The 13,500-nt window shown below is 46.2% G+C and overlaps 1 protein-coding gene and 1 long non-coding RNA gene across 5 annotated transcripts in view; one reads left to right on the forward strand and one right to left on the reverse strand.

Annotated features, from left to right (window-relative positions):
* LOC110488646 (janus kinase and microtubule-interacting protein 1) overlaps positions 1–13,500 on the forward strand; it is a 37,818-nt gene that overhangs the window by 14,515 nt on the left and 9,803 nt on the right. For all 3 annotated transcript variants that reach the window (XM_090198225.1, XM_090198226.1, XM_090198227.1), the window contains exons 2-14: positions 2,393–2,696; positions 3,138–3,470; positions 3,739–3,900; positions 4,694–4,903; positions 5,105–5,221; positions 5,410–5,556; positions 6,399–6,551; positions 7,231–7,293; positions 9,710–9,838; positions 10,473–10,601; positions 10,826–10,909; positions 11,981–12,043; positions 12,179–12,277. In XM_090198225.1, coding sequence (XP_090054351.1) covers positions 2,541–2,696; positions 3,138–3,470; positions 3,739–3,900; positions 4,694–4,903; positions 5,105–5,221; positions 5,410–5,556; positions 6,399–6,551; positions 7,231–7,293; positions 9,710–9,838; positions 10,473–10,601; positions 10,826–10,909; positions 11,981–12,043; positions 12,179–12,277 — 1,845 coding nt within the window. In that variant the 5' untranslated portion in view covers positions 2,393–2,540. The remainder of the gene's footprint in view (positions 1–2,392; positions 2,697–3,137; positions 3,471–3,738; positions 3,901–4,693; positions 4,904–5,104; positions 5,222–5,409; positions 5,557–6,398; positions 6,552–7,230; positions 7,294–9,709; positions 9,839–10,472; positions 10,602–10,825; positions 10,910–11,980; positions 12,044–12,178; positions 12,278–13,500) is intronic.
* Positions 10,904–13,500, reverse strand: part of LOC149978266 (uncharacterized) — a 73,150-nt gene continuing 70,553 nt past the window's right edge. Inside the window, exons 2-3 of one of the 2 annotated variants that reach the window (XR_016486253.1) lie at positions 12,011–12,093; positions 10,904–11,103 (exon numbers count right to left, since the gene is read on the reverse strand). This is a non-coding gene — a long non-coding RNA (uncharacterized LOC149978266). The remainder of the gene's footprint in view (positions 11,104–12,010; positions 12,094–13,500) is intronic. The other variant, XR_016486252.1, reaches the window with a different exon arrangement.

Raw genomic sequence — 13,500 nt, forward strand, 5'->3', positions numbered from 1 at the left:
TAGAGGCTTCTCTCGGCTGCTGCAGTGGTAGTAGAGGCTTCTCTCGGCTGCGGCAGTGGTAGTAGAGGCTTCTCTCGGCTGCGGCAGTGGTAGTAGAGGCTTCTCTCGGCTGCTGCAGTGGTAGTAGAGGGTTTTCTCGGCTGCTGCAGTGGTAGTAGAGGCTTCTCTCGGCTGCGGCAGTGGTAGTAGAGGGTCCTCTCGGCTGCGGCAGTAGTAGTAGTAGAGGGTCCTCTCGGCTGCGGCAGTAGTAGTAGTAGAGTTGTAGAAGTAGTAGAGGGTTATCTTGGCTGCGGCAGTAGTAGTAGAGGCTCCTCTCGGCTGCAGTAGTAGTAGAGGCTCCTCGGGTGCGGTAGTTGTAGTAGTAGTAGTAGTAGAGTTCTGTTGGCTGTAGTAGTAGTAGTAGTAGTAGTAGTAGTAGAGGGTTCTCTTGGCTGTAGTAGTAGTTGTAGAGGGTTCTCTTGGCTGTAGTAGTAGTTGTAGAGGGTTGTCTTGGCTGTAGTAGTAGTAGTAGTAGAGGGTTCTCTTGGCTGTAGTAGTAGAGGGTTCACTTGGCTGTAGTAGTAGTAGTAGAGGGTTCTCTTGGCTGTAGTAGTAGTAGTAGAGGCTTCTCTCGGCTGCTGCAGTGGTAGTAGAGGCTTCTCTCGGCTGCTGCAGTGGTAGTAGAGGCTTCTCTCGGCTGCGGCAGTGGTAGTAGAGGCTTCTCTCGGCTGCTGCAGTGGTAGTAGAGGCTTCTCTCGGCTGCTGCAGTGGTAGTAGAGGCTTCTCTCGGCTGCTGCAGTGGTAGTAGAGGGTTCTCTCGGCTGCTGCAGTGGTAGTAGAGGCTTCTCTCGGCTGCGGCAGTGGTAGTAGAGGGTCCTCTCGGCTGCGGCAGTAGTAGTAGTAGAGGGTCCTCTCGGCTGCGGCAGTAGTAGTAGTAGAGGGTCCTCTCGGCTGCGGCAGTGGTAGTAGAGGCTTCTCTCGGCTGCGGCAGTGGTAGTAGAGGCTTCTCTCGGCTGCTGCAGTGGTAGTAGAGGCTTCTCTCGGCTGCTGCAGTGGTAGTAGAGGCTTCTCTCGGCTGCGGCAGTGGTAGTAGAGGCTTCTCTCGGCTGCTGCAGTGGTAGTAGAGGCTTCTCTCGGCTGCTGCAGTGGTAGTAGAGGCTTCTCTCGGCTGCTGCAGTGGTAGTAGAGGCTTCTCTCGGCTGCTGCAGTGGTAGTAGAGGCTTCTCTCGGCTGCGGCAGTGGTAGTAGAGGGTCCTCTCGGCTGCGGCAGTAGTAGTAGTAGAGGGTTATCTTGGCTGCGGCAGTAGTAGTAGTAGAGGGTTATCTTGGCTGCGGCAGTAGTAGTAGTAGAGGGTTATCTTGGCTGCGGCAGTAGTAGTAGAGGCTCCTCTCGGCTGCAGTAGTAGTAGAGGCTCCTCGGGTGCGGTAGTTGTAGTAGTAGTAGAGTTCTGTTGGCTGTAGTAGTAGTAGTAGTAGTAGTAGTAGTAGTAGTAGTAGTAGTAGTAGTAGAGGGTTCTCTTGGCTGTAGTAGTAGTTGTAGAGGGTTCTCTTGGCTGTAGTAGTAGTAGTAGTAGAGGGTTCTCTTGGCTGTAGTAGTAGTAGTAGTAGAGGGTTCTCTTGGCTGTAGTAGTAGTAGTAGAGGGTTCTCTTGGCTGTAGTAGTAGAGGGTTCACTTGGCTGTAGTAGTAGTAGTAGTAGTAGTAGTAGTAGTAGAGGGTTCTGTTGGCTGTAGTAGTAGAGGGTTCTGTTGGCTGTAGTAGTAGAGGGTTCTCTTGGCTGTAGTAGTAGTAGTAGTAGAGGGTTCTCTTGGCTGTAGTAGTAGTAGTAGTAGAGGGTTCTCTTGGCTGTAGTAGTAGAGGGTTCTCTTGGCTGTAGTAGTAGAGGGTTCACTTGGCTGTAGTAGTAGTAGTAGTAGTAGTAGTAGTAGAGGGTTCTGTTGGCTGTAGTAGTAGAGGGTTCTGTTGGCTGTAGTAGTAGAGGGTTCTGTTGGCTGTAGTAGTAGTAGTAGAGGGTTCTCTTGGCTGTAGTAGTAGAGGGTTCTCTTGGCTGTAGTAGTAGAGGGTTCTCTTGGCTGTAGTAGCCCCACTCCCACCCTGCCCTGGCCAGACAGAATTTCATGCACGATAGAGCCTCTAAGCGGATCCCATGGAGAGGAATTGGATTATGATAAATGGCCGGGGAGCTGCCAGTGTGTTCTCTGTGGGTGTTGAAATAGTGTGTGTATCTGTGTGAGCTCTGTGGATGTTGAAATGGTGTGTGTCTGTGTGAGCTCTGTGGATGTTGAAAGTGTCTGTGTGAGCATGTGTGGGTGTTTCCAGGTCTCATAATATAATGTTTTCCTCGAGCTCCACTCTGCTGGCCTATGATTTTTGTTTTCACATTACTTACCTGTTGTTCTTATCGCTCTCTGCAGGACAGACGGGGATCTTCAGCCAGTGATGTAGACAAGGATGATGAAGTTACATAGGGAAGGCTGTGTGGGGAGGAAGAGCATCGCCTGATTCTCCTCCACTTCCTCATCCCCTCTGAGTCGTGTCCTCTGATTGGGTGGGCGGAGCACAATGTCATCGACCACACCCACCTCAGCCCCGCCTTCCAAGAAGACGCGTGGGAAGGAGAGGACGGAGGTCATGGGCGACTTGCCGCAGACAGCCAATGAGGAGCTGAGGAGCAAGCTGATGGATTTCCAGATAGAACTGCAGCAGGAGAAGGGCAAGGTAGGCCCGCCCCCTCTATACAATGATCCACTGTTAATTATAAACTGGGTGGTTCGAGCCCAGAATGTTGATTGGCTGACAGCCATGGTATATTAGATCATATACCACTGGTATGACAAAACATGTATTTTTACTGCTCTAATTACATTGGTATCCAGTTTATAATAACAATAAGGCACCTCGGGGGTTTGTGCTATATGGCCAATATACCTCGGCTAAGGTCTGTATCCAGGCACGCTGCGTTGCATTGTGCTTAAGAACAGCCCTTATCCGTGGTATGTTGGCCATATACCACACCTCCTTGGGCCTTATTGCTTAATGATACTATTAGGAAATCATTAACACTCTCTCTTTTTCCTATTTCCCCTGCAAACCTCTCCTCCCCTTTGCCTCTCTCCTCCCCTGTCCTCTATCCCACCGTCCTCTCCTTCCGCTGGGTAGGTCTCTAAGCTGAGAGAGCGTCTCCAGGAGCAGAGGCAAGCCAGGGAGCTGGAACAACACAAACACACAGTGGTCCTCACCGACCTCCGCGCCAAACTGCACGAGGAGAAGCTCCGCGAGCTGGCTTCCGCTCGTGAGTCATTGGCACGGCAACACGAGTTGGAGCTATCACGTACCATTAAGATCCGCGACGGGGAGGTGCAGCGGCTCCAGGGGCTGGTCCATGCGCTAAGGGACGGGGCGGCTGACAAGCTGAAGAGCGCCCTGCTAGGAGAGGCCCGGGAGGAGGCCAGGAGGGCCTTCGATGGGGAGAGACTCAAACTGCAGCAGGAGGTAGGTTGACCTTGGGAATCAACTTGCATTGTTGTATTAGATTTAGTCATTTTTTCCCCCATGGTCAATCAGAATCAGTAAAAGAAGTTTGACTGTTTTGTCTGGTTTTGAAAGTTCTTATTTAAAGAAACAGAGCGTCTTCTTTGTTTCTGGACTAGCAGAGTCATATGACATTACTATCTCCTGAATCATCTTAATTGCTTCAGGGTCCCAGTACTTGGAAGTGTATATACACTCTAATTGTGTCTGTTTGTGTGTGGTCCCTCAGGTCATGAAGCAGGAGACGGCACGGAAGCAGGTTGAGGAGGCTCTGGCTAACGCACTGCAGGCAGACAAGGCCAAAGCAGCCGACCTCCGAACAGCCTACCAGCAGCACCAGGATGAGATCAACCGCATCAAGAGAGACTGCGAGAGAGACATCCGAAGGGTGGTGAGTCGACCGTAACATGGCCACCACGCCTTAGCCCGATCACATAACCCCTGATTGATCCTAACCCACATCAAACAAGACCATGTGAGAGACGACATGGTTGTCTGGTGCTGAGTGACCTGAAAGTTAACCAAATTCCAAACCAACATAAACCATAGTTAAGTGAAACTGGAATTACCCTCAAGCAATAGACTGATTCCTCAGATCCTGTACTGCTGAGTTCCCTGCATGCACTTCCCTGTATGCACTCGATCTGATCAGTAGCTTGAATTGCACTGTGTCCTATGTTGATCTCCAGTTCTATTTCACACTGTGTAGTTTTGCTTTTCAGAGACCCAGGGTAGCACAGGTAACACACACCGACTGTTGACGACAAGACAGAAGAACACAGCATGCTAGCACAGGGCCATAAAAGAGGTATCTCTAACCGGTTTTACAGCCAGGCCATTTGACTAATATCATTTTACTGGGATAAGGAGAGGGAAAGGAGGCGAGAGTGAGCTGGGCAGTGAGATGAAGACCGGAAGAGAGAAGGGGGAGTGTGAACTAGGATTCATAAATGAATTACACTCAACGGCGTTGGTGTCGCATACTTGTTCGTTCACTCGTCTGTGGTTGGGAAAGGATGAGCCGTTGGTGGAGGAAGGGAACAATGGGGTAGAAAGAGAGTGCAGGTCGGGTTAAGGCGGGCGAGTTCCAGAGTAAACTATCACTCTCTCTCTCACCTTTCTTTCGCTCTCATATCGCTCTTTGTCTCCCTCTCTCCTCCTCTCCATCCTCCCATCTTTCTTAGATGGATGAGCTGAAGGGGAAGGACCGTGTGGTGTCTGCGTTGGAGAGGGAGCTGGGGTTGCAGGCAGGTTATGCTCAGAAGCTCCAGCTGCAGAAGGAGGCTCTGGACGAGCAGCTGGGCCAAGTCAGGGAGGCAGAGAGGCACCACGGCAGTCCCAAGAGAGAGGTAGTCCCTACCCTGGGGGAAACCCAGGACTATATCAACAACCAGGTGAGGACAGCCCCATTTTTAAAATACACACACACACAGGCAAGCACACACTTGTGCACAAACACATTTTACTGACATGGTATTTTTCAAAAACCTGGTGGTCAACTCATTCACACATGGTCTTTGTCTCTAATCATCTCCCCAATTTCTGTCTCTCTCTTTCTGTGTCTCTCTCTCTCTCTCTGTGTCTGTCTCTCTCAGGAGGTGGAAGATCTTCGGGATGCGAGGAGGTTCCAGCTGAAGATAGCTGAGCTCCACTCTGTTACCAGGAAGCTGGAGGACAGAAACGCACTGCTGGCAGATGAGAGGAATGAACTGGTGAGGAACACACACGTACACAAACACACACAGACAATAACTTGGTGGATAGCTGAACATTGTAGGGACATTATGGGGACTTATGGGAACATTGAAGGGGTGTTATGGAAATGTGCAGGTATATAAAAATAGGTCTACACATCTCATCTGTCACTATTTCTCTTGTTTTCTCCCTCCATCTCTGTCAGTTGAAGAGGGTGCGTGAGGCAGAGAGTCAGATGAAGCCCCTGTTAGATAAGTATAAGAGGATGTCGAAGAAGAATGATGACCTTCTGCAGACTCTGCAGCGCATGGAGGAGAAACTCAAGAACCTCAGCAGAGAGAACGCAGAGATGGTGAGAGAACCAGAAATATCCTCTTTTGTCTACTTTCCTTGTCATGTCTCCTTCATGATGGGAAGAGGACACCATTTGGAAGTATTTGGATACCATTTGGAAGCCTGATATTGAGGGTCCTGGGCTGGCGTGGTTACAAGTGATCTGGGGTTGTGAGGCCGGTTGGACGTACTGCCAAATTCTCTAAAATGACGCTGGTGGTGGATTATGGTAGAGAAATTAACATTAAATTCTCTGGCAACAGCTCTGGTGGACATTCTAGCAGTCAGCATGTCAACTGCAGACATCTGTGGCATTGTGCTTTGTGACAAGACTGCACATTTTAGAGTGGCCTTTTATTATCCCCAGCATGAGGTGCTCCTATGTAATGATTATTTTTAATCTGCTTCTTGATATGTCACACCTGTCAGGTGGATGGATTATATTGGCAAATTAGAAATGCTCCCTAACAGCAATGTAAACTAATTTGTGCACAAATGTTGAGAAATAAGCTTTTTGTGCATATGGAACATTTCTGGGATCTTTTATTTCAGCTCATGAAACATGAGCGTTTTTATATTTTTGAACAGTATACATTGTACAGTAGGTACCATGTGAGATTTGTAATTGCTCTGTGAAATGGAGGGAAAGGGAGACCTCCAGTGGACATTGAGAAAAAGCATCAAGATGATTAGGTAGCAGCATCTGTGTGACTGCAGTATTTGCAATTCTCCTTGATTACAAAGTCACCTTGCACAACTTAAAGTTACGTTATGTTTCAGGAAATCCTGTCTCTCTTGACCTCACTGCTCGAGTTGTCTAACCCTGAGAATGTCTCTCCTCCCTCCCTCCCTCCCTCTCAGAAGGAGAAGGCGCACTCTCGTTCCCAGCAGCCCCAGCAGCTGAAGAGGCCTACCTCCCTGACAGACCTAAGCCACGCCCACGAGGAACAGGAAGTGGAGTTCCTCAAGCTGCAGGTTGCCGAGCAACGAGGCATCATCGACGAACTCACGCAGGTTAGGGAGACGGACACACAGACATTCACACTGCAGTTTATCTGATCTTTAAATCACCCGAGCTTCCAAATAATAGGGCATTGACAGATCCTTATTGTAGTGAGATTAGTGAATCAGGCAGCCGACTAGCTCATAAACAAAGATGTTTGTTGAATTTTACCAGAGTACATTGAAACAGTAGGATAAAATGGGTGCCGTTAGGGTCAGTGAACTGTTGGGTAACATGTTGGTCCTCTGTACACCTGGGCTGCCCTCCAGACCCTCACCAACCACCCACCCACCCACCACCCTCTCTCTCCTTTCTAATCACCTTAAATCAGAGCCTTGCTGAAAATTCACTCATTTGCATGATGTTCCGCTGGCTCCTTGCCTCTGATTTAAGGTGTTGTATACAACTCTTTGTCATAATTTCTTGACCCTGCTTCTGTTGAGAATCATACTCGTCTCACTTTTTAACATGGGTGCATTTTGACAAGCCTAAATCACACCGTATTCCGATTCTGTCTCCAGTAATTCACACGCAGGGGATGATAGATGGCCTAGATTAGTACAATTAGTTTGTCAGGTTAAGGATCAGTCCCACATCAAACAAAGCATTCTCATACATACTCATACGTACACAATGCATGTGGTGTGGAGTCGAAATCCTAAACTGTCCTCTGCTCCTTTTTGGCCACAGGAACGTGACAGACTGATGCTCTGCAAAAATAACCGAAGAAAAACCCTCAAACTACCACCTAAAGTAGGACTACTGCTCCCTTTGTCCTTCTGTCTGTGTGTTTGTGTTTGTATACGTGGGTTTTTTGTTTTCTAGCACTAGGCATTTCTTTGTTGTGTTCTCTATCTCTGGTCACACACTGTTGATCCTGTGGTGTTGTCACTTAGCAACTGTCTCTTCCCATGATGCCGATGCACTGGTTCTGTGTAATTGGGCTCAATGGAGAACTATGTGTGTTTTTGATTTGTCTTTGTGTAGTTTGTGTGAGCGCAACTGTGCGACTCTGTGTTTTATAATTGGGCTCATAGGGGAACGATGACACCTGTTGTTCAGCTCAGAATGATAGGTAGATAAGGTGTTGATGAGGAGGCACGATTAGCGCAATTGGGCTGGGTTCTCAATAGAGTTTGCAGAGTCAGTGATGTATGTTAAGGGAGGAGGTGACGGAAGATTCAACACACTCCCTGCATCTATAACTGGAGCTAGCTGTTGGGACTGGAACGCTCCACTCTCAAACTGGGAGGGTTATCGAGACTATTAACCTCAAACCGAAAACGTCAATTAGGACTCTCAAACTGGGAATGGAACAGAACACACTTATGGAAAGAGTTTGACTGGAATGGAGAAGTATTCCACTGCTACCTCGCAGGCCTGGAGACGATCTTAAAGATCATCCAGTTTTTTTTCTTCTCCCTTTGGGAGGAGTGAATGCTAGTTAACACTCCTCTCTCGCTCCGTCTTTGTCTGCGGAGTGCGCGACTGAGACACGGTTGTGCGTCAGAGCTCAGTGCTCGAGGACTGGCACGTACAGTGTAGATTGCCTTGGAAGATACTAGATTTGTCGGGGGGGGGGTTCTAGTATAACAACAGTATGTATGAGTACTTCCAGCTCATCCTCTACTTCTCCTTCTTTATCGGCCTGTGTGCTATGGTCTGTCTCTACTTCTCTGGTTGTCAGGAGATGACCTACAAACACGATGGTAAGGACTTTATTGTAGTATAGCAACCATTTTGAGTTGACTGAGTGGATTGGACCTGAACATAATGGGAAAGATACGGTGGTTTTAGAGAATGTTGTTGAGTCTATAAAACCAATGGGAAGGACGAGATTAGCCTTTCTTTTTAGAGAATATTGTGAGGAGAGTTTTGGTTTCTTAATCCGATGGTAAGGAATATGGAAGTGATTGTTCCGAGGTTGATGGACCGTCTACAGTCGCTAGTGAAAGTCTACACACCCCTTGCACAGCCTTGCATGTTTTTTTTGCTACCGATCTTCACAACCTACTCCACACTTTCAAAGTGAAAGAAAAATATTAGAATGTTTGCCAAATCTAATAGAAAAAAATCTGAGAGTTAATCATTGGTGGAAGCACCTTTGCCAGCTGTGAATAATTTTAAATACGATTCTACCAACTCTGCACAACTCTTAGGGAAACATACTGTATATCCATTGTTTTTGACAAAATTGCTCAAGTTCAATACATTTGGTTGGGAATCATTGATGGACAGCAATATTTAAACCTCGTCTCTGATTTTTCCAGCAGATCTAAGTCCAGACTGAGATTGGACCATTCTGGAACACTCAACACCTCTTGAAAAGCCATTCTGGTGTGTCTTTGGCATTAAAACTTGTGTGATTTTATAGCTGAAACATGTAATTATCTCAGGGTTAGGTTTTCAAAGTTCTACAATGGGTTTTCCTCATTCTTTTTACCTGGGCTTTGCTCCTTTCATATTTATTTTTATCCTGATAAATTCCTCAGTCCCTGCCGGCGACAAGCATACATGATGCTGCCACCACAATACTAGACAATACAGAGGGTTGCACTCTGTGTTGTGCTATATTGGATTTGAATACCTAATCCTGGGATATAGTTTTATTTTTAAGGTGAACAATTACACAAAAGTGAATGCCAATGACATAGCTTTCCAAGAGGTGTTGAGTATTCCTGAGTGGTCCTGACTTAAATTTGCTTGAAAGTCAGAGACAAGCTTTGAATATTGCTGTCTGTCAATGATTCCCAACCAAAATTTCCTGAGCTTGAGCATTTTTGACAAAAACAATTGATATACTGTATGTTGTCCTCAGAGTTGTGCAAGGCTGGTAGGATCTTATTAAAAAATGATTCACAGCTGTAACGGTTCTTCCACCAAGTATTCACTCTTGCATTGATTGCATTTCTTCACACTCATCTCCATTTTGTATCAATAAAACAAAATGTCTAACTTTAAAGTATGGAGTATGTTGTGTAGATCTGTAGGAAAATGTCATCCTTTTTAGATTTAATTTTAAGGCAACCGCATCTGATTAAGGGATGGGTAGACTTTCAGTAGGCACTACTTCTATATAAGAATGGGTGTGTTTTTTTTTGTGAGTGTGCAAGTCAATATGTTACAGATCCTCTTGCCCCCCCCATCTTCTCTCTCTCTCTCTCTCCAGAGGCATGTTGTGGAGACGTATTTTGGATTTGACGAGGAGTCTGTGGACTCTGAAACGTCCTCTCTGACCTCTTACATCACTGACCTCACGGACCGTACCCCCGCTACACCCGAGGAGGACCTGGAAGACGTAAGTGTGTGTCTGTGGCCTTTACTCAATTGGATTTGCTCAACTCCTGCATCCTCCCTCCTCCGTCCTTTCTGGGATCCTTTTGAAATGAAATAACTCTCCTTCTCCAATCGTGAGTCATCAGGCAAATAATTTTTACAGGGTGGAATCCCAAAATACATTTCTAAAGTGATGAATAAATGTAGCTGGTTGTGCAAGACATTTTGTAGATAAAAAGGATAAGTAGCACATCGTTTTTAAATGTTTGCATGCTTTACTCATTCATGAAACCAATAGCTGATTTTAAAGGGGGTGTGGCTGATTTCAAAACTCGGGAAGGATACACTTGTGCTTCCTCACGAAAAGGAGGCTATTGAGGAGGTGAGGACCGTCTTCCGTTAGCCTATTAAAGAATTGACACTCCTTGACCACTCATTGGTTTCCAGGTCACGGAAGAGCGATGTGTGTGTGTGTATTTGCTGTTTAGCAGTGGTGTATTGGTAAAATAAATTGGTGCGTAAATGCTGATGGCCCTTCACTGAATAAAGTAACACTCCCTATATTTTCAATGCATTTTTCAGCTGTAAGTGGGTAAACGCTTGCGCAAATTTAATGGTGTTCAGGTGTGTGTTTGACCCTGTCTCTGTTCCTCCAGGGTGTATCTCGTGAAGAGGCAGAACTGAGGTTCAGACAGCTGACCAGAGAGTACCAGGCTCTCCAGCGGGCCTACGCCCTCCTGCAGGAACAGGCTGGGGGGTCGCACGACGCTGAGAGAGAAGCCAGGGTTAGTAGCTTTAACCTTTGGCGCCTACCCCTTTATGACCCCTAACACCTTCCCCTAAAATCTATCCATAAACTCCTGATGTGACCATCACTGTCTCAAAACATGTGTACAATATTTCATGTTCTTTGTTCTTGAAGGGCTGCAGGATGTACAGGCTTTTGTTCCAGCCCAGCACTAACTCTATTCAACTAATTTGACTCTGGCCTCTGTTCCTGTTCCCGCAGAACCGTGAGCAGTTGCAGGCGGATCTAATAGGCTGCAAGGCAAAGATTGGTGACCTGGAGAAGGCGTTAGCCGAGAGGGGGCAGGTAAAGGAGAAAAAGGGCGGGGAGAAGACTGGGAGGTCTCTTGGCTGCTCCGCTCTCATTGACCCTGCTGCTTGTCTGTCTGGGGGCTTTGCTTTTGGCCTGGTGCTACGCCGGCCGGATCTGCTGCAGAATCCTGTGATGTCGCTCTGATGTCACAACTCTGCCCTATTTGCATGCTCCAACCATTGTTGACACTGGAAAAGAGCCAATCGGCATTAGATCTACTCATGATCAACTTGATGGAATGTTACGTCATGCCAAACAAATCCACCAATCATACCAAATGATACCATTTACAGACATGACTATGACAGACACAAGGTTGATAAAAACAATTATTATAATAATCACATTATGTGGAAATCATCTTACTACATTCCTCTGTAAAGATATGTCAATTAGATTATTTCCATGTTTTAAGCAATCACATTTGTAAAATCAGAGTGAAATATATGTAGTGAAGACTATCTGGATTTGGGGTCAAAACCAATGGATAGCGAATGCAGATCGCATAAGTGTTCCATCTGATTGTTGAATGCTCAGAATGATTTAATTCGATTGAACAGATCTAAGACTGGGCAGCGTTTCACAGAGGTCAGAACTCCTAGCTATCCCCTGTCATTCTCTATTACCTGTTGCATGCGTCACATTGGTTTACTGCATGTTACCGTTTTGTGCCACTGTGGCCTTGTTGCACTGCTCGCACATCTGGTGGGGGGGCTTGGGGGTCTCAATATTCCTGTTCCTCTGATCTGCATGTTGTTCACTGTAATACTGGTGGTGTTCTTCCTCTCTGTTTTCATTTTTTGTTCAATAAAGCCATGCTACACCACTTTCCTCTGTTTGTCTTATGCTGTTCACGGTTTGAAATAATTATTTCACTTATTTTGGGCTCGTGAGTCTTTGTTGTAAAGCAGCTCGGGTAGGGGCTGGATCTGTTAGGGTTTTGGTGCTTGATGTATGTTCAGTATCCCTTCTGGGTGGCATGGTTCTCTTTTTCTCCCCTGTGATTCTGTGTTGTGATGCTTTTGTTTTCTTCTGAGACGTGTGTGACTGTGTATGTTTCTCCAGGACTCTAAGTGGGTGGAGGAGAAGCAGTACCTCATCAGGGCCAATCAGGAACTCCACGACAAGGTAAGACGCCTCCTACTTCCTCTGTCACTCAACACTGTCCTGTGAGCCATCTGGAAGGAAAGAACACAAGGATGTGGCACATTTTGAGTGTATACTTTAATGTGTGTGTGTGTGTGTGTGTGTGTGTGTTTGTAGATGTGTGTGTTACAGCAGGCTGAGTCGAAGCTGCAGGCAGAGGTGCAGGACTCGAGGGACCAGAATGAGCTGCTGGAATTCAGAGTGCTAGAGCTGGAAGTAAGAGAGTGTACGACCATCAAACTGTCCCCAGGGGGTGACACCGGCCTGCACACCCGACGCAGGACCTACATACAGTGACCAGAATACAAACACACACACACACACACAGACACACACACACACACACACACACTACTGTGCTTCGACCCATTGTATGTACTCTGTATTTCCTCGTTTTGCTTTCTGACTGCCTTACCATCCCCACTGAACTGGAACCTTGTGTTTTTGAAGTTGAAAGATGTACAAGAATGTTGTCTTAAGTGAGATGAATATAAATGTGTATGGAATAAAATGTATTTAAGTTCACCATCCACCCCATCTTTGTTCATTTGTCTCCCCTCCCTGCATGTAGTTCTTAAGTTTGATTTACTTTCATAAACAAATGTGTGTTTATTTCAGTTTCTATACATGACTTTCAAACCATTAGTCACACATGTCCTGGATTTTCTTTTTAAATGTTCTCAACAGAAGATTGACTGCATAGCTTTCCACCTTTTCAGGTTTCACTTGTTTCAATCACACTGCCTCCAACAACTGACATAGGATCTGTGTCTTTTGTTATGACATCATAGAATATATACTCTATCACTTCCGTCTATCACACTGCCTCCAACAACTGACATAGGATCTGTGTCTTTTGTTATGACATCATAGAATATATACTCTATCACTTCCGTCTATCACACTGCCTCCAACAACTGACATAGGATCTGTGTCTTTTGTTATGACATCATAGAATATATACTCTATCACTTCCGTCTATCACACTGCCTCCAACAACTGACATAGGATCTGTGTCTTTTGTTATGACGTCATAGAATATATACTCTATCACTTCCGAGATGAGATCAACTCCTAATACACAGACTCCTAAGGAAGGGTGGACCCATAACGGACCCAAAGATCTTCAGTCACTTACACACTCGTACATTTTGAATATGTTTTAAAACCCCATTTGCTTTGGTTTGAGTCGCCTTCAAAAACCTGTTTCTCCACCCACTTTATTTGGACAGATTCGTGCTATCCTCATCATGTAAGTACTGTACATCATTCAGTTCAGTTCCCAACCATGACCCATTCACTTAACACTCTCACTCACCAACCTACCCAATCAGGATGTTAGTTGGATTGTGCTGTCTCTTTAGGGGGCTGACTTTTTGTGGCACATGAAGTGGATGGGGAGGATTGTGTGTGTGTACGAGGGTGGGGTTAACTGTCTG

Source organism: Oncorhynchus mykiss, chromosome 14, assembly GCF_057628025.1.
Source record: "Oncorhynchus mykiss isolate SJ-2025 chromosome 14, ASM5762802v1, whole genome shotgun sequence".
NCBI classification, from domain to species: domain Eukaryota; kingdom Metazoa; phylum Chordata; class Actinopteri; order Salmoniformes; family Salmonidae; genus Oncorhynchus; species Oncorhynchus mykiss.